At 43.8% G+C, this 27,186-nt stretch overlaps 1 protein-coding gene across 3 annotated transcripts in view; it reads left to right on the top strand.

The window, feature by feature from the left end:
* PDZRN3 (PDZ domain containing ring finger 3) overlaps nucleotides 1-12,075 on the top strand; it is a 130,409-nt gene extending 118,334 nt beyond the window's left edge. For all 3 annotated transcript variants that reach the window (XM_064433090.1, XM_064433091.1, XM_064433092.1), the window contains 5 exons: nucleotides 6,132-6,230; nucleotides 6,782-6,844; nucleotides 7,479-7,580; nucleotides 8,644-8,760; nucleotides 9,641-12,075. In XM_064433090.1, the coding sequence (XP_064289160.1) occupies nucleotides 6,132-6,230; nucleotides 6,782-6,844; nucleotides 7,479-7,580; nucleotides 8,644-8,760; nucleotides 9,641-11,191 (1,932 nt within the window). In that variant the 3' untranslated portion in view covers nucleotides 11,192-12,075. The remainder of the gene's footprint in view (nucleotides 1-6,131; nucleotides 6,231-6,781; nucleotides 6,845-7,478; nucleotides 7,581-8,643; nucleotides 8,761-9,640) is intronic.
* The last annotated feature ends 15,111 nt before the right edge of the window (nucleotides 12,076-27,186 follow it).

Here is a 27,186-nt window from a genome sequence, read left to right as displayed (position 1 = left end):
TTCTCAAATTCTGCGGATCTGGTAGCAATTCATCTCTGTATACAAACGTAAATCAAAGGCAGGATAAAATCAAAGTGCCAGTAAAATAAATGCTACTTAGCAGACTTCAAGGCCTTACTTTTCAAACAAGGGCCTTTTTTTTCTCTTAAATAAAAACAAATACAATATATATTTCAGTCTCAAAGGGAAATGTAGAACAAATCAGTGTTTTCTACCAGTATCTTTCCAAAATCTACTTTTTTGGAAATCTAATAGTATGGATAAATGCTAATGCTTCCATTAGAAGGTCAACCAGTTGAGCTGAAAACAGTTTAAACACACGCACTCCAGTAGCCAAACCTTAATATGCCTTAAACCACAACATTAATAATTGTGACATTGATATAGTGCTTGATGGCAAAAGGTGATCAGCTCAGTAACACAGGCAGATGAACATTAGGAAAGTCTCTGTAGCCTAATAGTATTTCTTAAAAACCACTAAAGATTCCTGTTCAAATTGTAAAGACTGTGATCAATGGTAAGGTCAAAGTGCTAACAGGGACTCCACTGGCTGGTTGCTTTTTTGTTTGCCTTTTGATAGATATGTTTTAAAAGACCACAAAGGCACTGTTTCATTGACTGCAGCAGGAATGTCGAAAGTAAGAAAGCCATCAAGTCAGCCTTCTGGGTTTCTATGTCTATAAAATGTGCTTTGAATTTAAATCAGAAGCTCCTCATCTAAACTTTTATGGTCTATAACTGACTGGTTAGTGATTTGTAACAAGCAAACAAGACAAAAAAGGTGAAATAGCCAAGTTCGCAGCAAACCTCCAATGTAAATATCCATAGGAAGGAATTTATGCTGGCAGTATTGCTGAGGTGCCAAAATTGTATTCTCGGTTTTATCTCAACATTTGTCTTAAAATTGATGACTCAGAGGTAACTGCCATATATTCTCTGCTACAAAAATAAATAAATACCATTTCTTTTCTTTTGAAGTTTCCATGCCACAAGTAAAGAGGAACTAAATCGTGAACTCCTATTTTATTATAAATTAAAAGTACATTCATTCTTCACAGAAGCCCAGCTAGAAGTCATTTCAGGCTCATAAAGGAAGAATAATGTCACTCCAGGATTCCCCAGCAGTGTTATGCATTAATATGTTTATTCAAACAAGTCTGTCCAGCTGTCAGACACAGCCCAAGCCAGGGCTCTCTCAGTGGAACTTTCTCACATTACAAAGGAGAACATTCTACATCAAAAAGGGGCCTGTTCCCTCCCATTTGACTTTCTGTCTTCACCCTCCCCAATATGCAACTTGTATGGAGGTCTTTCTTTCCAAGAAAAGAACTGAGCTCAACTGAATGGTTAGCTGAAAGTCAGTGAAGCTTGCAGATGAAAATTACATGAAATGTTTGCTACTGCTGAGAAATTTCCCTCTGATACTCTCACTCAGTCTTGGACAGAAATGAAGCATTCTTGTAGACTGAAGGAGGACACCAAAATCGTTCAAAGAGCTTTTTGCCCACCCAGTGCACAGCTCCCAGTGTTCCCAGCATGAAACCACAACAGCTGATCAGCAAAAGATGAACACACTGGGCACAAAAAAAGTGTTTCAAGATCTGAAATTAATACTGCACTGCTTTTAGGAAACCATGAGTAAAAGCTGAGTACCAGGGTTTCCAGCTCTCCCCTTTGCTGTACTTTGCTGCTTTGGTTGAAACTTTTCTTTGACTTCTCCAATAATCTGTTTGCAAGGGGGGCGAGAGGAGACACTGAACATGTGAATTGGAAGGCTCCATCACAGGCACTCTGCAATTTTTATTCCATCCTGGTTTACAAAGCCTTTCAAAGCATCTTTTATGTGAATATATTTCTTCTCTATGAAAACTCCTGCTCTGCAGGGAGCTGCACAGATCAGGAGCTTCTCAAGGCATCGCTGTGTCTGGGAATACAAAGAGCTGCAGCCCGAGCAGGCCTGCTTCAGGCAGTGATTGAATATGGAGAGGTTTAAAAAGCTTCACAGCTGCACTTTCTAACACAAATATTTGTGTGTTCTCTGTTTGGAACAAACGCAAAAGTGGTAAAACATTTCATCTGGCTCACAAGCCAGCACTGAAAAGTTGTCCTGCCTCAGCTCTCTGGAGGTTTTCAGCCTGGCCTCAGCGCCTCGTGCTGTGTGAGAAAGGTCTGAGTTATGGAGCTCTGCCCATCTGCTTGGCACAGAGCCTGGCATCCTCCAAGTTATCTTTCTGAGCCATCCCAAACCCCTTTTCATCAGGGTGAGAAACACTTCCCTTCAGCCTTCCCCAGCACCGCTGGTGATTAAAGCTGGTCCAGCCTCTGTGGCCTGACAGAGAATTCCCATCACAGAGCTGGGCTGCCACAGAAACCTCCAGGCAGAGTTCTGCTTCTCTAGAGCAGAGAATTTTGGAAAGAAAATCTGGCTTATAGCCTTTTCTCCTTTGAAAAGGGAAAAGATGTGATTCTTTTCAATTTACCTGTGTTGAAAACCGCTTTGATATGAAAACACAAACATAAAGATTACTTTCTTAGGTTCAAGAAAGCATGAAGAAGATTTTCCCTCCTGCTCTAGCAGGGTCAGTTGCCAAAAAGTAGCGAGAGGGCCTTATGCAGTATAAAAGGAAATAGTTCTTTATATTTATTTTTCTGACTTTGTTTTCTGTGTGAAAGAAAAAGGAAGCACAAAAAAAGGGGACCCTGCTGGTCAGGTATGGCAGAGGTCAGCACAGAAAAAAAAATCCACCACATTTTACAGGGAGAGGGAGAAGGACAGAGCACTTACCATGCAAGCTGTGGGTGAGGCTTTCTGAGTGACTGAACTATTCTTACCCACTGCTGTCATTTCAGATCTCTGCTGCTCATTTCTGTCTTGTTAGAGAAAGGACTCTGATTTTTATAAATTTGCAGGCAGGCCATAATTCTAAATCAGCAGTACAATAATTCAATAATCCTCTGCAAATGAAGGATCTTCTGAGCTTATAGAGGTTAATTTACTATTATCACTTGCTCCTAATTCATTATGATGAGTGGTTTCAGGTATAATGTCACAGGGCATGTTCATTTCTTCTTGTCTTGCTGTAAATGCCAGATGGATTTCAGCAACCAGCTCTGTGAGCCCTCCTTGGCTCTGCATTTGATGAGGAGCCAATAATCTTTCAGACACTTCTCTTGCACAGACTATTTTGAAAGAGCATCCAAATCCTCCTTTGAACATCTCTCAAAATGTCACTTTTACCTGCTCTGAAGAAGCAGATTTGAATTATCTGCGAGTGTAAAAGTTGTCATGGATGGAATTTTCTCATTTTTCACATTAACCCAGCCCCAGCATTCCCTCTCTGTGGGCAGCCCCTCTGCCTGCCAGCTGCTTTCTGTGGCTGTGGGATTGATAATCTCTGTGTGTCCCTTCCACTGCCCAGGAGTGCAGCCCCTGAGACAAAACCGTGAGAGATGGCAAGTCCTGTGGCATTGCAAACACAGCAACTTACACTTTTCAACTCCTCCAGGCCCGTATTAATTTCCCTCTCTTTAATTAAGTCCTGGTACAATTACTCAAGCTGCCATAATACCTGCGCTTGCAGGTGCCAGTTTTCTGGTTTCCCCTTTCATGTATCTCTGCATTATACAGACTTGCCTCTGAATATGGAAAATAACCTTTGCTTTGAAGACTCTGGTATTGATTCTTCAACTCCAACTGGAATTGCACACTTTTATCTCTCAAATATTTCAAACCTTTATGATTATATTAAAACTTCACTGACGCAAAGACCCACAGAAAGCAGCTGTTCCTGTGTTTAAGTTCATAAAATTATCATATTTGGGTAGCATCAAATCCATTTTCTCTCTTCCTACCCAGGACTAGAGGGATTGTACTCAAGAGTAAGTCTGTCAACTAATTACTCATAAAAATTCAGGTTTTAAACACCTGCTCTATAAATTCTTTTCTGCTCTAGCGTTTCTTGCTGCTTTATGTGTGTTTCTAAACAACAGATAGCTTTTTTCCTTTAAAAATATATATTCAAAATATAAAAAAATATTTCTATTTATATATATAAATATTTATGTATTTTATATATATATGTAAAATATATATTTCAAAATATATCTTATTTAATCCACCAGATTATTTATTACCTTCCAGTATATCACAGATGACATCTCAGATGGTACAATTCAAATATAAACCTGTGCTCTATTTTTAATTATTATAGCCTTCATAGTTGTACACTGTTGGAAAAACACCTATTGTTAGTAAAAACATGTGGCAAGTAAGAATGAAAATAACAGCTTGCTCCCTCTTTTCCTTCCACTCCAAGACTTTGTAGTTACTCATGATCTATTTAAGCAATGGCCAAAGTCACCATATATTTCTGTTTGGTTTCGTGGGGAGTTTTTAACATTATATCTATTTTTATTTTTTTTACTGCCAGTATAGCAAGCAGTAGCATGATCCCCAGCACAAATTTCTTGCCAAATCAATATAAAAGCATTCCTGAAGATAATGAAACCTTTTTTTAAAGCATGCAGGGAATATGGGAATCGTTCTGGGCCTGACTTGGGCTCAATCCACAAATTCCCACCTCAGCCCCAGTTCACTCCAAGGGTAAATGCAGGATAAACCCATTGACTGCAGAGACAGGATCAGCTGAGATCAGAACAGAGCTGAATCCACTTTGTCTCATCTTTCTTCTGAAGAATCTCCATCTCCTCTCTAGAAAGCTCCAAAGCTTTAGAAATGTGAAGAAAACCCCACTATTAAAGCATTGTGTTCAAACCTTTAAGTAACAAAAGAAGGGGGGAAAAAAGCACAGCAGTTCACCATGGATACTATTGATTGAAACCACTTAAATACCAGCTGAAATGTCACTGACATTTACAGCTACGCTTCTTTGGGGGGGAAAAAAAAAAGAAATTACACATGTTGACAAGTAAATAACATGAGATTGCTGATCTTGGCAGCTGTCAGCTAGACACACCAATAAATTATTCATATCAGCTTGTTTTATTGTCTTGCCCCTTCCAAATGGCACAGCAGCAGAGATGCCAGAAAGAAGGAGCTGTGTTGTCAGGACTTTTCCTCTGGTCCAAGCACGAACAGAGGGTGCAGGGACAGCTCTCAGATCCCTCTGTGTCCCTTTGCCTGCTCCCACTTTTCCCTTTTAGCACAGCCCAGATCTGCCTGACTGGGCAGCCTCACTCACTCCCCTCACCTGAGGAGGTAAAAACCCAGCTCCAGGTGTTTTCACACATCTGTCTGTGCAGCAAAATCCTTGCAGCATCCTCAGGCCCAGCCCAGCAGTCACAATCAGCTGGTTCAACACCTTGAACCCCCGGGATATCCCTCCGAGGCAAAAAGGCAGGACTGAAGGATGCCACAGGGAACATCCCTCAGCCTGGGGGTATCCCCATGGATTTTACAGCCCTTCCTGCCAACCAGTGTCACACAGCAGCAGCAAACACAGAAGGGAAAAAAAATAACCCTCAGGAATTCCTCATGGAAATAAAAAGCATAGGGGAAGAACATACATTTTTAAGATGGGTTAAATGTCTATGAGATTAACAAGACCACCATGACCTGCTGAAAGCAAACACTTGCAAGATACTGAAATGCTTATTATGTTTCTATTACCAATACCAAATGCTTTGCTGACAATATATTGATCTTCAGTCAGACTTTTGAGAAATTTATTAGATGACTTCATGAAAATTATACAATTTAAAGTAATAGAGTATTAGGTTTTTTTCTGAAAAGTCAGAGAATTACCCTGCTTATGAGGAAATATGTATCAGCTGTGACAAATATTGAAATCATACTTTGTAAGTATTTTAGCCTTTGAAGTCTTAGCACTACATGAAATATAGGTAATTTTTCTTCCTTAAGATCAATAAAAGGTCTATTTTCAAAATGACTTCCTATTGATTGAAGGGTCAAAAATGTCCCAGGTATTGATTGTCTGCATATAATCACGTTTTGCTCAGTAAGTTAACCTCGTCTACAAGTGAAATCAAAAGACATCCACTATATCACTTAAGCAAAATATTTTCATTGCATTTGAAAAATTGCTTCCATCAGTCACCAGTGTCTCACTGACAATATATTTTCCTTTTTTTTTTTTTTTTTTTAACCTCAGGAAGTGGATTTACACAGAGTGAACAGCCAGGACAAGCTTGGCCTCACTGTCTGTTACAGGACGGATGATGAAGATGACATGGGTATTTATGTGAGTGAGGTAAGATTGAGCTGCCTTCCATAAGATACCATTTGTCTTTCCAGCTGCATTGTTGGGCAGTTAAGACATTTATCCTCTGTTTGTACCATGCTGGATAAACAGCCAAAATGCAGTAATTGGAAGAAATCTAATTATTTTCCTTTTCTCCAAACTGAGTGCAGTCCTGCTCCCACTGAAGTCAAATTTCATTATATTAACAATGTTCTATTTCAGATGATGCCTTCAGAGTATTTTCATGTATTCCCCCTTTAATTTTTATTCTTGATTATTTCTGAAACAATATAAATTACAAAAAACCCCACACACTTTTATTTGCAAACATCTGGGGCCCATTTCTCTCTCCCTGTCCCTTTCCATGAAAAAAGTAGCATTTTATACAGCAACGTTTTTTCACCACGCAGAGCCATTTCAAATTAATTGCACCAGTTTGGGGAAAGAAACTCATAATTAAATCTGAACCCTTCCATTGAAATGCACCACCCAGGAAATCAGGGGCAGTGAATAGTGAGCTCCCAAACCTGCAGAGCACTCAGAGTTCTCTTATTTTGCAGATTGATCCCAACAGCATCGCGGCGAAGGACGGGCGGCTGCGCGAAGGGGATCGCATCATCCAGGTACGTGTGGGAAGTGCTCCAGGGGTCCTAAACCCCAGAATTCCAGTGTCCTAAACCCCAGAATTCCAGTGTCCTAAACCTCAGAACTCCAGTGTCCTAAACTCCAGAATTCCAGTGTCTTAAACCCCAGAACTCCAATGTCCTAAACCCCAGAACTCCACTTCCTGCCTTCCTCCTTGGGAAGTGCTCCAGGTGTCCGAAACCCCAGAATTTCAGTGTCCTAAACCCCAGAATTCCAGTGCCCTAACCCCCAGAATTCCAGTGCCCTAACCCCCAGAATTCCAGTGTCTTAAACCCCAGAATTCCAGTGTCTTAAACCCCAGAATTCCAATGTCTTAAACCCCAGAATTTCAGTGTCCTGAACCCCAGAACTCCAGTGTCCCAAACCCCAGAATTCCAGTGTCCTACACTCCAGAACTCCACTTCCTGCCCTCCTAACAAGGCTCTGCACCTGCCATGCAGGAAGGTTGGAGAAGCATTACAAGTCCAAACCACCACAGTGCCCAGCACTTCCCTGCACAAGGCTGGGGATGTGTGTGTGGGTCCATCCAGCCAAGCATTCCCATGGAGCTGGGCACAGCAGCAGCCAGGGGTCCCTATGGAAACCCTTCATGGGGGTGTTTTTTCTTTAAAGATCAATGGCATCGAGGTGCAGAACCGAGAGGAAGCTGTGGCACTTCTCTCCAGTGAGGAGAGCAAGAATATCTCCTTACTTGTGGCAAGACCAGAAATTCAGGTATGGTAGCAACAAAAAGCCCTCACCTGAATCTTGATTAAAACAGTTGCTGTTTTGTAGAAGGCAGTTCTTTCAAAATTTTTAACCTGTCTAAATCTACCACATCTACCTAAAACCATATTACACACTTTGACTGCACATATATATATATGTGGTCTAAAATAATGCAATTCAGCAGTCGTGGTACTTACATATATATTTTATATTAAAATTCAATTTCTAAGACATTTAGTGATTTATTTGTGCTGCAATGCTATTACAAACATCAGTGCAAGGTATTATGAATGGTTTTGAGCCACAGTTTTGAAGAACATGCTGAACTCTAATTCCTATAGCTATTGATTATTCATTCATTAAAACACCTATTATTTAGCCCTTCATACACAGTCTCTTAAAAGTACTTGAATACTGTCAAGAAGCCTCCTGAGCTGCAATAAAAGGTTGAACCAGATCCCTTTGTAGAGCAGGGATTAGCACAACAAAGGTGTTGAACAAACAGCCGGGAGCACCATTGTTTGATCTGTCTCTGCTCCTGGTGCTGGGAGAGCAGCCCTTGCCAGTGCACCTGGAGACACCGGGTCAGGATCATCACTGTCCTCTTAGCCTGGATATTTCTGATCTTTCCCATGGGGATAACTGGGAATGGGAGTAATGAGTCTGTCCTACAGACCTCAGCCACATTTTCCTTCTGGAGTTTGATGCTGCCTCACAAGAGGTGTGTTCGAGCTTTGGGCTCTGGAGTGTTTTTATACATCTTAATCAAGTTGTGCACAAACCAAAACTGCCCTAATATTTACAAGTATTGAGTTTTTTTCATATGTAGAGGGCTGTTGAAGATAAAACCCTGCTCTTGGGGATGGAGGAAGCTGTGGGAGAAGGTAGCATAGTCAATACCCACACTTAGCACAAGGACAGGCTCCTTCCCAAGACACAGCAGCACTGTCACAGGAAGGAATCCCCTGAGATTTCCCAACCACTGTCCACAAAGAAAAGCAGTAATTTATGTCAGTCTTCATTCTTTTGACAACGATTGGTTTGTTTTTTCCCCTCCGTTTTCACACAGCTGGATGAAGGATGGATGGATGATGACAGAAATGATTTTCTGGATGACTTGCACATGGACATGTTAGAGGAACAGCACCACCAGGCAATGCAATTTACTGCCAGCATGCTTCAGCAGGTACTGCCCTTCTGGTGTGCAGGGCTGTCAAACTTCCCACTGCCCTCAATATTCAATATTGAGCTGGGCTGAATACACTTGGTGTCTCAAGTGACACTGAGATCAAGGCAAAAGGACTTTCTGTAAAATCAAGATATTTCATGACTGTCCACAGCTTCATGTCAGGGACCAAGTTGTTTTAAAATAGTACCTTTTGTGTTTTGCCCCTTACAACAACATGATCACTGTGGTCACTGAGAGGAGTACTGGGTGTAGGGTGGATAGGGAAGGCAGAGAGCTGATTTACAGCATCTCCTATTTGATGTGCATGCACAGACTGGAAACAGCCTCCCAAACCCTGGAAACACAAATGGAAAACTCAGGCAAATGAATGAAGTAAGATCTATACAAGGGGAAAAAGGAAAAGAAAATGTTTTTACATTACAAATTTTATGCAGGGCCACAGATACAGGGCTTATATTCTCCATCATTCTGCTATGATCAAAGCAGTTTCTCAGTTTTTGCCTAGACTTTTTTCCTAAGGTTTTCCAGAACTCTGCATCCTCTGTGCCATCCCCGTGTTGTGAGGAGTCACTTAGGCACTGCAGGACAACTGGATATCATTGTGCAGAAGTGGGAGCAGAAACATTTTGAAAGTGTGACTTCTACTACTGTTGCTGCAGAGGTGAAACTCAGACCTCAGTCTTTCCTGAAGAGGACATCCACAGCAGGCTGAGGGCTTGGTCACCTTTTCTCTGAGTTCTTAATAATACTCTTTCCATATAGGACACACAAAGTGTAAAAAGTGACAGATGAGGAGAGCTATTTAAAAACAAACACCTTGAAATGTTTCATGTGCTTGCAATAATTTTCCTTTGTGTCCTGTTGTTTCTGTTGTTAGAAGAAGCACGAGGAGGATGGAGGCACCACAGACACAGCCACGATTTTGTCCAACCAGCACGAGAAGGACAGTGGCGTGGGGCGCACGGACGACAGCACTCGCAACGACGAGAGCTCCGAGCAGGAGAACAACGGCGACGATCACACCACCTCCTCCAACACCCTGGGGAGCCAGAAGAAGCTGACCTACAGCCACGACACCCTGGGAAGCGGGGACATGCAGTTCAGCAACGAGTCGTTCATCTCAGCTGACTGCACCGACGTCGACTTCCTCGGCATCCCCGTGGACGAGTGCGAGCGGTTCCGGGAGCTGCTGGAGCTGAAGTGCCAGGTGAAGTCTGCCAACCCCTACAGTCTCTACTACCACAACAGCAGCCTGGAGATGAGCAAAAGCGACCAAGAGAGCGTGGACAGAGAGCTGGAGATGCTCAACGAGGAGCTGCGCAACATCGAGCTGGAGTGCCTGAACATCGTGCGAGCCCACAAAATGCAGCAGCTGAAGGAGCAGTACCGCGAGCCCTGGATGCTGCACAACAGCGGCTTCCGCAACTACAACACGAGCATCGACGTGCGCAGGCACGAGCTCTCCGACATCACCGAGCTGCCCGAGAAGTCTGACAAGGACAGCTCCAGTGCCTACAACACGGGCGAGAGCTGCCGGAGCACGCCGCTGACGCTGGAGATCTCCCCCGACAATTCCCTGCGCAGAACCGCCGAAGGCGTGAGCTGTCAAGGCAACGAGGGGGCAGCGGCCTATAATGTCTCCCAGAAGAATTTGTTTGCTGGCTCAGAGAGCCATGAATCCAGCGCTGGTAAGTGCCACGCCTCTGCTAAAGATCCTGACCCTGGCAAGCAGCTGGAGAGCAAGGAGAGGAAAGGCAGCGACGGCAGCAAAAGCCCCACTCACGGTCAGAAGCCCTCGGGCTCCTACGTGTCCCCCTACCACCACTCTCCCTACAAACACGCGCACATCCCTGCCCACGCCCAGCACTACCAGAGCTACATGCAGCTGATCCAGCAGAAATCCGCCGTGGAGTACGCACAGAGCCAGATGAGCCTGGTGAGTATGTGCAAGGACTTGGCCTCGGGCCAGAGCGAGCCCAGGATGGAGTGGAAGGTCAAGGTGAGGAGCGACGGGACGCGCTACATCACCAAGAGGCCGGTGAGGGACAGGCTGCTGAGGGAACGGGCCATAAAGATCAAGGAGGAGCGCAGTGGGATGACCACGGATGATGATGCCATCAGTGAGATGAAGATGGGCCGGTACTGGAGCAAGGAGGAGAGGAAGCAGCACCTGGTGAAAGCCAAGGAGCAGAGGAGGCGGCGGGAGTTCATGATGCAGAGCAGGTTAGAGTGCTTAAAGGAGCAGCAAGGTGCAGAGGAGAAGAAGGAGATGAACATCATTGAACTGAGCCACAAAAAAATGATGAAGAAGAGAAATAAAAAAATATTTGACAATTGGATGACAATCCAAGAACTGCTCACCCACGGAACAAAGTCACCGGACGGCACGCGGGTGTACAATTCCTTCCTGTCAGTGACTACTGTATAATCCATCCCCAGTGCTAAATTATGTACATAAAACACTACCAGTGGGGTAGGAATCCATGCCTCGTTCAATGTGGCAAGATTTTTGTATATAAGATACAGTCACTGAGTTTATGGTTCAAATACTGAACTCTACAACCGTGGGTGCCAGGATCTCCACTCTGCAGTGGAGAGGAAGCTTGCCCATCTCCTTCAAAGGCAATATTAGCAGTGCTTTTTGGAGTACTGATTGTACTTTTTTACTCGTTACCTTTTACATGAAGTGTTTAAATATCAGAAATGTATTAACCATACTTACACAGGTAATTTGCTTAAACTATATTCATATTAAAAGGTACCCGTGCTTTTCTTTACCTAAAAAAAAAATGCAAGAAACCCACAAGAGCAACTGCACATATGTATTTTTGTTTGTGAAACCATATTTTGTGATATTATTTTGCTGTTGTTCACTTCTACACAGAGTGCTGTTTATCAATACTTAGCTCAAGGTTTAAACTCAGAATTAGAATCATTCTCTTGTAATATTTAACATTTATCAAACAGCAGTTTTTAGAGTTATGCTCAACATTTAAACATTTTTCTCTTTAAGGTTTCTGAAAGAAGTATAGAGGTTTCATCTGAAAAGCCTGAGGCAAAGTACACTATTATGCAGCTTTAAAGGATTTTAAAGCATGTTTGCAAATGTTGCAACCTATTGAAGAAACGTGCATGTACAGCTAATTTGTTTATATAAGACAGTTTGTGGAATTTGAAAAGCCCATGGTAGTAACTGTTTGCTTTATAGATTTGAATGTATTGAATTATAAAAGCAGTTTCATGAAATCATCATTAGCTACAAACGTTAACAAGTAAAATGAAGTAAAATAAATTATTGTTTTATATTTCAAACTATTTTCAATTCTTTTTATTCCCTTCTGGTTTCACCACCTAGAATATAATTCTATTCACAGGAGTGTAGCTCCTGTGCTGCAGAAATGCCTGGAGCCAAACCTGAGGGAATAATTGGCATCCTGACTTTGGGGGAGAATTTGGATTGGGGTTTTCTTGAGGGAAAATAAACAAGGGAGAAGCACAAGGAATATCAAGAATAAAATCAAACAATGCTTATCTTCAGCTCACAAGATATTTAAGGTGACTTGTAAGAAAGAAATAGAACTTCTGCTCTCCTGCTTTGTTTTGGTTTGTGGTTTCTTAGTGGTGTATAAACCCACCTACAGCCTTCAGTGGGAGTTTGCATTAAAACCAGACAATATACAAATTAAAGAGTATAAAAACTAAAGCAAATAAATATACAAATTAAACGAGATGGTGAAAAAAATAACAGAGGTGTCAACGAGGTATGACATTCCTTTCTGTGTTTTCTATTTCTGGTTAAGAATTCAGATATAAATTGGAATATTCTGCTGGATTAAATGATGTAGACTCATGAATAGTTCCCAGATTCTCAATCTCCTCTTCCTTTTTCCTTGAAAATTTACTCCCAAACCTTCTAAGTTTTTCTTCTAGACTTTTCTGTCATAACTCAAATGAGCAAAAATTGCAATCTTAGTGATAGAAGTGCAAAGCTGGAAGGGGAGAGATTAACAGCTTCTTGTGCCTATTTTGTCTGGCATTGAGAAGCAAACAGCAGATTTGTCCAGGTGTTTTTCTGCTCCCTCTGTGGACTAGCACTGAATTCCATGAAATGTGTCTGCCACGCTCCACAGTGAACTTCTATATACCTGAAAATGCCCCTCCAGCCCGTGTAATCTGGCACTCTTGTCAATAAACCTCTGCAAATTTATCTTTAAACTGTATTTTCCTTGGGGATAAAGAGCCAGTCCTACTGTAGTCTGTGGAGGGTTTCTCTTTTGACTATGTTGGAGCTGGGGTTGCACCTGACATGCACCAGCTGTTACCAGTGGCACAGTGGGAAAAACCCCAGATTTTCACACACTGCTGTCAGTGTCAGACATTTGCCTTCTCTCAAATCTCTCCCTCTCATCTCAGATCTCAGCCCGAGTTCATCTTCTGTTCATCCCAGCTGCAGGTGTGAGAGCCACAGCAAAAATACTGCCCCTCCTCAAGGCCTCACACTCAGGTGTGCAGAGCTGTGGTTGGTGTGGAATAACAATCCTAAACCAGGCATGGAGACAGCTAAACCACCTTTAGTCTGCCTGGAAATATTAGAGTAAGATTGGAAATGTTCTAATGAGGAATAATTATTATCAAGCTGCTCCTCATAAAAACAGACTCCTTTGGAATAACCTCACATGCTGTGGTTCCTTTGGGCACCAGGGGCATCAGTGATGAGCATTTTGTGCATTGGGTAGCAGCAGGAATATGTTTGGGAATTCAGTGTGATATGCAGGAATTACAACAAAGCATCCACAGGATAAAATTTACATTCGTTAAGATGTTGAAATGAAATTATTGGCCAAGAATTACTCTCACACCTTTGAGTTTTTCCCTGCTAAACACTTGTTATTTTGGACAGTTAATCACCTCTCCTTTAGCACTAGGATTTATTAATTAGCATCAGTTCACAGAATCCATCCGTTATCCTGGAAATCTGCACAAAAGCTTTGCAAACTGCAGATTTTCCTTTTCCTTTTTTTCAGTTGTCATCCCACTTCTCATTGCCCTATCAAAGTACTTAATGAGGTGTTGAAAAGGGAGATTTGGGCTCTTTTTATTGCTTGCAAGGAAACATTGGAAATTACCACAGTGCTAATCTAAACCTGACATTACAGAGCAATGAACCCAACTAAAAGCAGCCTTGGATACCTAAGAGGAAATATTTCACCCAACAGCTTTTCTAAAAATGACATTATAGTGCATAAAAGTGCTTAAAAGGTAACACTGGAAACTGTGCTGTTATCTAAAGGACTTCTCATACAAGAGATCTCCAAGTAGAAGCGGAGGTTTTATCCCTGGGTTGCCACAGGTTGTACCCAAAACCCAGCACCCTCCACCACAGCCACCCTCCTGGGAGATGTGCTCCTTCCACTGGGCATGCTCATTCCAAGTGGTTTTTGAAGCTCGTTTAAACCTGGAAGTACAAAACTTCATATCCAGCTTCCTCCTCAGCCACATCACCTCAAGCTTGAGGGCAAAATGATCCCAGAATAATAAGTACACAGGGAGAGATCCTAAATACACCAAGAGGGAGCGAGGAATTGCCAAGCTGGGAGGTTTAAGCACAATGTGTGTGTGTGTGTGTGCAGCTCCTGGAGATTCTCCCACAGCCCTTGCACATTCCTGCTGCTGCACACGCTGTCCCTGCTCCTGCCATGGCAACACCTCAGCCCCCATCCCACCGGAGGTGACAAGGGGACACCCTGGATACAGGTTGGTGCAGAATTTGGCTGGCTCTCTGCACTGCAAACAGGCTCTGTGTCAAACTGGGGTCAGCTTCCCTCAACTGCACAGCGTCTCCCAGATGTAAAAAAATCTATAAAAATGTAAAATACTTATTTGCAAATAGGGTTTAAAGCGGCATGGAACCGCCCGGGTTAGATGTGCACTGAAATGGGAAAGCCCTGAACCAAACCTAACAGCATTTTTTTGTAAATTAAGAGAACTTGCACAGTAGGGATGGCAAATAAAATGAGGTAAGACTACATATTGCCTAGGGACTACTGGTTGGAGAACTAATTAGGATTATAAACTGAAAGTATGTAAATTAACCAAATATAATTATCTGCTAGTGGCCTTTGGAAATAGGTTACCGGATACTTGTTAGCAAAATTGCTCAAATGCCTGGAAGCCACACAAAGCACGCCATAAGCAATTTAAATTCCTCTCTTTGTTTTATTTTCAATTGTTTTAAAGCAGTTTTTGTATTAAGGATTTATTGGAACATAAACTAATTACAAAACTCAAAAACCAAAAGTGAGACAGAGACTGACGCAGCAGATGCTGTACCTCCATCCCAAGGCCCTTGGCTTTAGTGGATGTAAATTGTTTGATGTGACAAAATAGCAGAGATTCTGCTTGGGGTTTTATCAGAACAGCTCTGTGAGCTCCCAGAGCCAGAGCTGAGCAGGGAGAGGGGTGGTTTCTGCAGCACCTCAGCCCCACAGGGTTTGTGTGGAGATGCGTTCTCTGTTTGAATGCAGAATGCAGAATGAACCTCCCTTTTCCCCTGGGGTCTGCAATGGCACAAAGCAGCACCAGACTCAGGGGTTTCTGTGGGGAGATCTCACCATCAGATCACGCAGAAATACAGGATTGGCCACTGGAGAAGCTGAGCGTGGTGGAGACAGTGGTGTGTATTTAACATTATAAAATAGAGGGGTCACAAAGAAAGGGTAGCTGGGCTGATTTCATGCTGAAGCATGAGGGCTTCAATGCACAGGCCTGCCACAAAGCCCACTTATGTGAGCTGAAGCACTCCAAGCAGTCCCAGAGGATTTGAAACACTCTATTAACTTGCACAGTTAATTACCCTGCACTGTACCAGTGAAGTATCTGAAGGGACAGGCCATCACAGCACAACTGCATTTCCTGCTGCTCTCCACGCCTCCCACAGACCTTCTAATGGTCACTGCTTGGAAAAAAAAACCCTCCTGCAGCCCTGCTAAAACACTGCCACCCCAACCTGTGCCCTCCTGCAGCAGCTCCAGGGGATCTGTGCCCGAGCTCATTCTGCAAAATGAATTGTGCAGCTGCTGCAGGACTGGCCATGAAGTAGGTTCACAGTCAGCAAGCACTGCTCCGTGTTCTTGGGTGTAAAGCTTCTTGTTGGAATCCTAAAATACCCAAAACCACTAGAAACATCCTCATTCCTACAGCAGAACAAATGCAATTGCCTACCCTGAGAACTAGGTAGAGAACAAAACCCAAAATTAATTTAAAAGCCACGTGTCTACTCTACTGGAGTTAATCTGCCAGTTTTGAATGCTGGGAATTAAAAGTTTACTTGATTTCTTTTACCTAAATTTGTACCTCAGCATTGTGGATCTAAGGGCATGACTGCTTTTTACTGATCAAAATGAGAACAAGGTTCTACCAGTTTCCTATGAACAAATGTCATCTTTTGACACAGAATGTTTCTTACAGGAGATTTAATCAAATCAATTAATAATGACTTGGCAACAATGCTCCAATTAGGGTTTTAATTTACAAAAGTGTAATGCCAATAGCATAAAAAATCAATGGAGCCAAATCAGTGGAGCCAGTGCCCAAATAAACATCTGGGCTGATATTATTTCTCCCTTCCATGCAAAATCAAAGTAATTTTAAAAAGATAGCTACATTTTTCCAAAATCTTCTTCAACCACCTCTAAGAACCATCAAGTTAAAGCAAGCCCCCAAACAGCCCATTCCTTTCTCCCAGCAGAGGATGTTGGCTTCAGGTCACACTTCTTGCACCCTACTTGCATCTCTCTCCCCCTTCTGGGAAAACTGAGCCAGCTAAGCCAGAACAGGATCAGAAAGAATAATCCCCACAGTCTCCCAGAGTTGGGTGTGGGCCCAGCTATGACTGGGGATCAATTACATGTGCAGGAAATTACATTTGTAACACACAGAACAAGCGCCAAGTCTGGCTCTGCTTATGTGTTTTGATTTTGTGTTTAGTTCTTCAGGACCAAAAAAGGACTTAGTCCATCTCACTCACAATATGAGAAGCACATAATATCCCCAAAGGACTGAAAATGTCTTCATTTCCACAGCATGAAAAGATTAAATGGCTTGCTCTGGAAGCCAGGCAGGAGATTCTATTATAAAGCAAAGCCCAGAGAATGGCACTTGCCCAGCAACCAGGGCTGGGCTCAAACTGCAGACAAATCCCAAACTGCACAAGTGCAAAGAGGCACCACAGCTTGTGTGGCTGGCTCAGGGACTGCTCCTCTGGCCAGGACACAGCACTCGGGCTGTCTTTTCAAATCAGTTTGCCAGGGAGGAGCTTTCAAGGTAATTTCTTTGACAATCCATCCTTTTTATGTGAAGCAACTGCAGGACCATGCTACGGGGAGCCCCATTAGCTGGGAATAAGAACTTCTCTGTAAAAGTGAACTTCTGGTGACCTTCCCTCAAAGAAAATACTTTATCATATTGGAGTGGGGGCCTCCCAGGTGTCGTGGCGAGGCTCCATTGTCCTGATTAGGAGAGCTAGCTTTGATTTTCCATAATCCATCCTCAGGCTTAGCTGGGCTTTGTTAGCTTTGAATGCCATAAACAAAGGCTCCCCAAAAGGCAAATCCAGCTATAATTGTTTAATAAAAGTAAATCAAAAGGCTGCAAATTGAAGGCACCCAAGGTTTATCAAATTGCTGCTTTGCTCCAGTTCAGTGTAAGAACCCAAAATTTATATTCCTTAGGGCTTGAGGGATCAGCCCAAACAAAAGCAGTAAGGTCACATCCAAATAATTTCCTCAAGAAACATTGCTTGTTTACACCATAAAATCCAGCAAACACAGATGCAAAATGTAACAAAACACAAAAGCAAACTTACAAAGCTATTCCAGAAACACCTGTCTGCTCTGCTGCATTTGAGCTCACAAACTGAGCTCAAGCACTGTTTGGTAATGAACTGAAGAACCTTTCTCAGTATTTCCATTCCAAAGTCATGAAAAACTGTCTCTAGTGAGGAAAGACTGACCCTTTCTATACCTACAGCTACAGAGCTTTCTCCTGTGCCAGTGTTTTCCAATGAGGCTGAGAGGTTCTGATTCATTTATTCTTTCCAGGAGTCTTCATAGGCATCCCTGCACATCTGCATTAGAGAGAAATTGAGGCTGGGAGGGACCTCTGGAGATCCCCTGGCCCCATTCACCACTCAAACATGGTATTAGGAAGGATTGTTAGACATAATATAAACAAATAAGGTGCTGCAGGATGCAGCTTCAAGGCACATCCCGAAGGGACAATGAGCCAGACACTAAAAGGGTCTAAAAGGGGGTTTAACAGTTTCAGCACAGGCTCTCTCTCCTCCACAAACATTTTCTGACAGACACTACAGCGTGTCCTTCCCATCCTGCTCCTGCAGGGCTTCTCATAAAGAACCCCCAGTGCCAGATTTCCTAAATGCTGAGAGGCCCAGGTTTTAGCCAGGTGACCCGAGTGGCCCTTGGCACGTGGGACAGGGCAGTGCCTGCATGAGCAGAGTCCTTTGGCTCCCAGGGCTGCTAAGGAGCAGTGACAGTCCCTGTCCCCTCTGGTGACCCAAGCACAGCTGGTCCACGAGGTCAGGAATGGGCCCAAGGCTCTAAGCTCACCCTGCAGCCATTTCAGGCTGTAGCACAGCCCTGAAAGAGGCCAGGTGTGAGAAGAGGAGCAGCTGTACCAGGCTCACACTTGATGCACCAGATTTGGAAGATGGTTTTGTATTTTCCCCCTTAAAATCCCTGCACTGGGAGCAGCACACACCCCACACCCAGAGGATGCAGAAGGTTCTGCTCCTTCAGGCACGTGCACAACAGCATCCTTTGAATTATTCAGGATGGGGAAAAAAGTCACATTATTAAGAAAAAGTAATAACTACCACACAACACATCTGCCTGTGTTTGGAAGTCACACACATGCCAGCTCTTCTCCTTTCAGAGTCCCAGGGCAGTTTCTAAGTCCTTTATCTGAGCATAAATGACACCAGTCCTGCAGTGGAAGCTTTGCTTGATGCTCTGAGAGAAGGAGCCAACCTTGAAGAAAAGTAGCTTCACTCATCAGCATTAATAGCTCATATATCAAACTCTCACAAGGAAGGAACAAAACCAAAGCTAGCAAACCCTCTCACCCTGTTTTACAGTAATGCAGCATCTGTCGTTTTCAAAACTAAGTCAGAATAAATGTGGCAATTTCATTTGCCTGCATGTGGCTGTTGATGAGCATGGAGAAATATTTCCAGATTAAATGGGTGAACATCCATGTGGCTAAAGTAGTACAAATAGGGCCAGGCACAGCTGGTACTTTGTCTCCTGACATGGAGATTAGTGCCATCAGCAGGGGCACTGGAGCCCAAAATGCAGTAATTCTGCTAAATAACAAGTGCCTGCCAAAGAGATTGTGTATTCCCAGCACAGCCCTAAACTTCAAGTCATCACCAACATCTGAGGCAGCAAGGGTGCCTGAACAATGCAGCTCAGGTTTTCATCTTCTCCAGAGGGGCAGGAGGGAACCTTCCTCTGGCTGAGGCTGCCCGTGTGCCACCCCACAAAGAGCAGAAATAGACCCTAGCAAAGAACTCAGAATATTCCCCTGAAACTCTGCCAGCAGCCCCTCAAGCACATCTCCCCCTCTCTCACTTTCCTGGCTGATCAGTTTGGGTGACAACAACCATTTGTTAAAAAAAACAGGAACACAGAGTTCCAAGCTCAGAGACCAAGCATTACACTCATCTGAAAAAGCACTAAAATATTTTTTTTTTAATCCATTTGGATCAAATTATGAATTTTCACTCCAACAGCACTCACAAACACAGGCAGTACTTTTCTATGTAAGCTAAGTCAGATCTCTTTGGAGACTCATCAGGTAGAGCTCGTGTTCCTGAGGCCTTCAGACATAAATGGTTGTGGCAAGTGAAAGGGAATCTCTGTTCAGGGAGAGGCAGCCTGTCCCTCTCTGAAGAGGTGGAAGGACTTCCCAAAGCAATTAATGCCCAGTGAATGTAGGGCTAGAGGGGGTTGGAAATGAGCACCCACAGTGAGAACTCAGCAAGAAGCAGTAACTGCAAGGCTCTCACAGGCCCTGGGTTTTGGTGTGAGAACCTTCCCTGTCCTGGGCCAGCCTGGAGTTTGTCCTGTGGGAAGCATCACCCAGGAGGACAAATCCTCAGGAGGGGCAGACTGTGCAGAGGAATTCAGGCAGGACAGGAGCTGAGCAGCTGAGAAAACACCAGCACTGAACAGAGCACCTGCAGTGGTGTCCCCAGCCACCACGGCAGCTCTGGGCACTGTCTGCTCCTCCCTGCACACACGTGCCCAAAAATGCTGCTTTGGACACTGACACAAAGCCCTCACCCTCACAGACCTCCTCTTACCACCAAACTATTATTTACCAAAGTTAACGAGGGCTAACCCACAGCACTGCTTTGTAGATGGTTCCAGATTCCATGGATTTGGGGTTTGCCCCAGGACTGAGCCATCACCCCAGGGTGTGATGGAAACAGGACAAATGAAAAAGGACCCCACAGTCAGAGAGAGCCTTGAGGGGCTGGCTCAGCTGAGGAAGCAGCAAATGCACACAGAAAGGGAGATGGGAAATGCAGCCACTCCTGGATGCTCTCTGTGGGTTACTGCAAGCATTTAGCAGCTTATAAAGAATAACACCTTACTGGAAATAGAAATCAAACTTGTTCTGAAGCTGCTAAATGTGCTGCTGCTGCTGCTTTGGAGAGAAATACAATTAGATTTGTATAAAGACTTTTTTTTAAGGGTGTTTTATTTTATTTGGTAGTCACATGATATATTATAAGCTGAAATAAATCCTAAAGTTCTCTGACACAGAATTATGCTATTTAAGGATTAGCCTGGATTTTTTGCAGAAAGCTGGGAAAACCCAGCAAAAGGAAGTGTCTGCCAACAGCTGACTGGTTCTGAGGGGAGAGATATGAAAGAGCATTGGTACTCTTTGTAAATTTATATTCTGAAATGCAGTGTGCAAACAGAAATTTAAATACAGAGTATGAAATGCTTGGGAGTCCTCAGAAGCTGGTTCAAAACTCAGCAGAGGCAGTGGGGTTTGATCAGGTCTCTGTGAACAAGGATCCTTCCCACCATGGTTATCAGAACCTGGCAGCACTACAAGAGCCAGCCCAGCTCAGACCAGATCAGAATTTGATCTGGAATGTCTTGCTGGTTATTTCTCACTGAAGGAAGCCAGACATCCTCTACCAGAAGATGACTGATTTATACCCATGAAGTCACCACCTCAGTCATTCCTACCCTGACAAGTCTCAACCAAGGCTTTGTTTGCTTATTGGCCATCTTGAAGGGATGAGCTGGCTCCATCAGCTCATTGTCTTCCTACCCATCCCCTTGGAAAGAGGCCAAAGTATTGACAGCAAAGAGGCCTCCCAGGGCAGAGGAGAAGCTCAGGGGTAGGGCCCCACTGGGGGAATTTGCCAGGCAAAACCCAACACAGAGAAGGGAAAAGCTTCTCTGCAAAGATTTTCCATTGGAGAAAAACTCCATTTTCCTCCTGAATATGTGACCCAGGGGATCTTTACAGTCAGAGCTGGGCTGGGCACCACCAGGGCCAGCTGCAAGCACAGCCTCAAGTCCTCTCTGCTCTGATTCCTCCTCAAGGTGCTCAGCACAGGGACAGAATTCCTCTGCTCTGTAGTGTTGGTCCATCCCAAACAAGAAAGGGAAGGAAGGGAAGGAAAGGAAGGAAAGGAAGGAAAGATGATGGGACTGCTGTTATGTGACCAGAGAGAAAATGACCAGTTCTTCCTAATAGCTGATCTCAGTCTATGAGGGTTTCCTAATAGCTGATCTCAGCCTGTGAGGGTTTTTTTGCTTTTATGGCTCTCTGTCTGCTTCGTGCCAGTGTCAGCTACAAACCATAACTTTAATAGCTTCAACCAAAGAGTTATGATAATATCAGACACTGTGGATGATGAGCAAATAACAGCAAAAATGTAATGAAAGGTATATATTTATGTCCTTGCTATTAAACCCAAAGCTATAAACATTGACAGCCCTAAGAGTAGCAGTTTCTATTGTCATTGATTAATGTCTTGTTTTGAAGAACAAGGAGAAGGTTAAACCAAGAAAGAAACAAGGAGAATTTTTCCTTTGTTCGCTTCCCTCAATCTGAAAAATTTGCTATTTTAGGTGAACCTGCTTTCCTGAAAGATTTTCGTAGAAGGCAAAATGCCCTGCAGTGGCAATGCAGTCAGAGATGTTCCAGTGCCTTTGAATCACAGCACAGTGCACATGTTAAAGCACTAATTAACAAGGAGTGTGCTCACTAATGTGCACATTTCACATTTGTTCTTGGGCCCTCTCCATTAGCATAACTCTCAGCTGACAGGGCAGACATATCCCTCCTCTGCAAAACAGGATTTCTTTAACTCTTCAACAACTACTGCCTCAAAGATCTTCAGGACAGTCAGCCCAGCCAAATCAATGCAAAAACTTGGTAATTAATGTAATTAATCCTGACAGTTACTGATGGAAAAGAAATCTTCTGCCCATAATGGCAACAGGGGTGCAGATGATGGCTCAAAACTTAGAAGACTCTTCCATGTCTGCCACAACCTAGGAGACAAAGGCTCTGCACCTGGCTCCATCCAGGGTATTGTTTTCCCACCTGGCTCTGGCATTCTGTCTATCCCCACAGATGGTTCTGAATGGAAAAAATAAGGTCACAGGCTCTGAACATTTCTGCACTGCTACCAACCTCCTCCAGCCCCATGAAGAAGTTTCATTTCTGCTGTTCCTGCTCTGATGAAACGTTCACACCAAACATTTGCACAATCCTCCCCTCCAGCACTGCTCCCCCTCTCCTCAACTCCTCTCATAAGCTCCTCTGGCATCAAACACACCTGAAAACCACACAGGAAATCCAGAATTGCATCCTCTTGAGAGTTCCGACACAAAAGAGCCTAGAGCTTCTCTTTTTAATCATTTTAGATTAAAAAAAGAGAAAGGAAAGCCTTAACTGAAGCTGTTGAAGATGGAAGTCTGAGACTCCCCCAGTGCAAAGGTGAGGCTGTGCCATTCCCTGGGCTCCTGGAACACAGACCTGGCACAGCCTCAGGGGTGCCCACAGCAGTTTTAGGGGCACTCCATCACTCCTCCTGCCAGCCCATTGACCCTGAACCATTAAAAAGGCATCAGCTCTTCCCTCCTCTGCCATTCCCTCTCTGCAGGCCCCAGGTCCCTCCCCTCAGGTGGGGCAAAGCCCCCATGGCATAACTCACTGCTTTTCCCAGGCAGCACCCTGGCATCAGCCTGACTCACTGCAATCCCATAACTTCTCCCAGTGCTTGTTCTGAAGAGATTTAAGAAAATTATTTCATTTTCCTACCCAGGCAAAGGTTGAAAAGGCAACATTTTTTGTAAAAAAAACTCGTTTTTCATTCACTGAAAGGAAGGCTATTTTTCCTGAACACCAGAACTGCTTAAAGTGCAATGCTGCTGGAAATTGTTATTTATGTGCACTGTTCTTACCCTGGGAGCAAAGATGCCCAGTCCTGCACCTTCACCTTGGCTTTGTGCTGCTCCTTAAGGGAGCTGGCTGATGCTTTCTCCATTCTTTTCTTTTTTTTTAATAACCTGGATGTTATTATTGCTGCTGTTGTTGCTAAAGAGCTCTAGGGGGAGATGTGAAAATAGTCTGGTCCCTTGTGTAATGCCTGAAATCAAAGCAGAATACATCAGGCTGACACTGCCTGCCTGTTATTGCCTTAAAGCTTGTTATTAAAAACAAACAAAAACAATTGCTGCACCACCCTGTGTTCCACCTCCCCCAGAACAGAAGGGAAATTTAGTGGTGAAAGAGATCCAGGCTTCAGGACCCCTTCAGAGAGATTCCAGCCAGCCAAAATCACCCTGTGCTTTTATATCCCAACTCTTAGGGAGGGAGGAAATGTGAAGAGTGCCCAGGCAAAGAGAATCCCACTCACTCACACAGCTCCTATGGGCACTGCTGGCCCTGGAGAAAGCTGCATCACTGAAGAATTAATGTGCAAATACATTCTTCCACTGGGACTTTTAGAAAATAATGGATTCTGAGCTCTGAAATCTGCTTTTGAAAGCCTGTCAGAGTAAAACTCTCCTGTAACATCACAACAGGAGCTGAAGCAGTTCTGTGTGGGCATTGTGATCACCTGAGGATGGCTGTCTGCACAAGGGGATGCACAAAGCCAAGCTCCAGTGCTGCAATTATTCGTGGACTGCTCAGAAAGTGGCAAGCTCACCTCCCACAAGATGCAGGCTTTCAGCACCAGCCCTCCCTCACAAAGCAAATGCCACTCACACTCTGCTCAACCCAGAGCACCTAGAAAAAACCTGAGCCAGCACCAGTGCAGGGATTTGGATCAAAGAACTCCACAGGTTGGCCTATTAAAAGGAAAATATGAATAATTTCTCTCTGGACCTGACAATTGCTGGTGTTTGCATGAGGGTGCTTAAAGTTCTGTACTTTTACAGCTATTTATGTAAAGAATTCTTTCTTTCCCCCTGGCTCCTCTGGCTTGGGAAGAGGGAAGTCTGAAGAGCTGCATTAATCTCTGTGAATCACTATCTCAGCTGCAACTACTGTTCGATATTCTTAAAACTGTCAGCACTAAAAATATAGGTTTTCTCCACAATAATTGCTTTTTAAAATACCAGTAAGGCCACTCTGGGAGAGCTGTTATCATGAAATAATGATGTCCCTTTGGGATGGGAACACATGGCCGTGCTTTAGGGGTTGGAGCAACACCCCCATGAATTACAGCAGAACAAGGCTCCTGTTGTGCTTTTCTCCTAAAGGCAGGAGGTGTCCCCCTCTCTTGTTTTTAGGTGGTTCAGGCACCTTAGCTAAAAACAAGTTCCTGAGAACCATAAGAGAGCAAACAGCTGTGACTTTCTTACTCCGCAGCCATCTGTGCTCATGTATTTTTAATGCACCATTTTGGCTGTTCCCACCAAAATTGTGCTGGATTTGTGTTTGTGGTGATCAGACCCTGCGCTGCTGAGAGGGGACCTGACGTGAGCTTTGCTGCATCAGGTCTGAGCTGCACGTGGCAGGGGAGGAGAAGCACCAGGGAAGAAAATCACCAAGGAGAAGTGTGGCACTCACACTCTCTGGAAAAATCCCTTCGCCCAGGATTTTTCTCCTGGGAAGCTGAGAAGCCTCAGAGAAAAAGGAAAACAATAATTATCTGATTTGCTTCTCCTGTGTTTTGCTGCTTTGCAATGTGTTTGCAGGTTGTTTACCCACAGGTGATTGTTTCATTGGATTCTGGTGTGAGCTGTTTTGACTCAATGACCAATCAAGGTCAAGCTGTGTCAGGACTCTGGAAAGAGTCACGAGTTTCATTATTATCTTTTTTGCCTTCTGTAAGTATCCTTTCTGTATTCTTTATTATAATATAGTATTTTTTAATACAATATAGTCTCATAAAATAATAAATTAGCCTTCTGAGAACATGAAGACAGATCTATTATTCCTTCCTGCATTGGGACACCCTGCAAATACAATGGAGAAGCACCAGGACAAGCCTGCACTGCCCTCAAGGCCCCATAGCTCATCTTCACAAAGATAAGGAATTCCATCTCCCAAGGAATTATCAAAACAGCCTCAAAGACATTGTCAGCTGTACGTGAGGCAAGCACAACTCCACAACTTCATCCACGGCACACCTTCATCCTGTCCATCATCTCCAGGAGCTCTCATTCATATCCACAAGCACAGTAAAGCCCTGCTCTGTGTGCACATACAAATTAATGCACCAAGTATTGTTTGTAATGAAGCAAGGGGAGATGGCACAGCACTGAGACCCACAGAAGGACTTACCTAAACCTTAGAAAAGCCATTTACAGATACTAAAACAGACTCAGAGAGCTGCACAGACACTGAACACTTCAATGACACAGTGACAGAGGTCACATTTAGGGACTGGGGCCAATTCTAATGCAGCTCATCCCAGCCAGCTGAGGTCACCTGCATCAGTCTCCCATTCTGTGCCAACAACACCATAAAAGATGTGAGTCTGTCAAGGTTATTTTTTTTTTTTTCCAATCAAAATGAGAAAGGGTTGCAATGTCTGTAAGGTTTTGGACGCGTTCCCAAAAAAGCAGTCATCACCTGGTTTGGAAAACAGCCTAAGCTGAAATACCAGGGGCCTATTTACACATAAAGAAACAAAGAAATTCAGGACAGGACCCGCTGAACAAAGCTCTGTGAACAACCCCCATTTCAGTCATGATTTCTTCCACAAAAGGAGAGAAGAAAATGACAAAATCGTGAAAATAACAAATGCATCGATGTGAAATAACAAAACATCTCTGCTACTGTAATAACAGCCATGAGTTTATGAACCATTGGATAGAACAACTAACAGAAAAATTAGACCATTTGGCTGTGGCCACTGGAATGTTATAGATGGCTCTTGAGCAGGGATAGCTGAGCACATCCTGCAGTGATTAATGTGAAAAGCTGGGTGGTGAATAAAGTGTTTAACACAAGAGAGCAATATGGCATGCAAACCCAACTAAAACCCCCATAAATAATTTAGGCACCCTTGCAAAGATTTACAAAGATTTATTTCACATATAAATCCCCTTTGTTGTAATATCAGAAAAAAGGATGAGCAGTTCCATGCTTATTTACACAGAACAGAAGGGAAATCTCACTTCAGAGAGAGGAATGCTCTGAAGGAATCTTCCTTCCCATGACATAATGGAGCAGCATCTTGGCTAAAGGTCTCCTGCAAACTTTGACAGTCAAATCACAGAATCACCAAACAGTTTGGGCTGGAATGGACCTTAAAGATCATCTCACCATGGGCAGAGAACCTTCCACCAGCCCAAGTTGCTCCCATTTGTCAACACCACTTAATTATATAACAAATATTTATTTACAGGGCTGAACTTCGTACAATGGTGTGGGATTAACGACACAAAACTGGTCACAGCATTTGTCACTGTGCCTCCCCTGCAGCTCAGATGGCTCCTGTGGCAAGCCCTGAGCAGTGCAGGGTTCTCACAGCTCCCACATCCCCACTGGGACTGAACACAGCCCTTCCTGCTCCAGCAAGCCCAGTTCCATCAGCAGTCTGGGTCAAGCAAGGAGCTGTTATTTCCTGGCTGCTCAGGCTGTGAGCCAGGGCAGAACTTGCTGGGGATGCCTCCATTAACATGACAATACCTGTTCAGTCTAGGACCCAAATAACACAGCTAAATCCTCCTGTCAATACCCCAGAGATTAAATCAAAGGCTGTGGAAATTTGTCTGGCACTTTCCTACAGCTGAGTTTATCTTCCAGCCCTACACACCACTGCCAAGCACCACATATCCCTTAATCTGAGCTCAGCGTGCAAAGCCTTTGGAATCCTGATGGGCACAAGAGCAGCAAACGTGTCAT

This window comes from Passer domesticus, chromosome 9 (genome assembly GCF_036417665.1).
Source record: "Passer domesticus isolate bPasDom1 chromosome 9, bPasDom1.hap1, whole genome shotgun sequence".
Taxonomy (NCBI): Eukaryota; Metazoa; Chordata; class Aves; order Passeriformes; family Passeridae; genus Passer; species Passer domesticus.
This window is presented reverse-complemented; position numbering and strand designations above follow the sequence as displayed.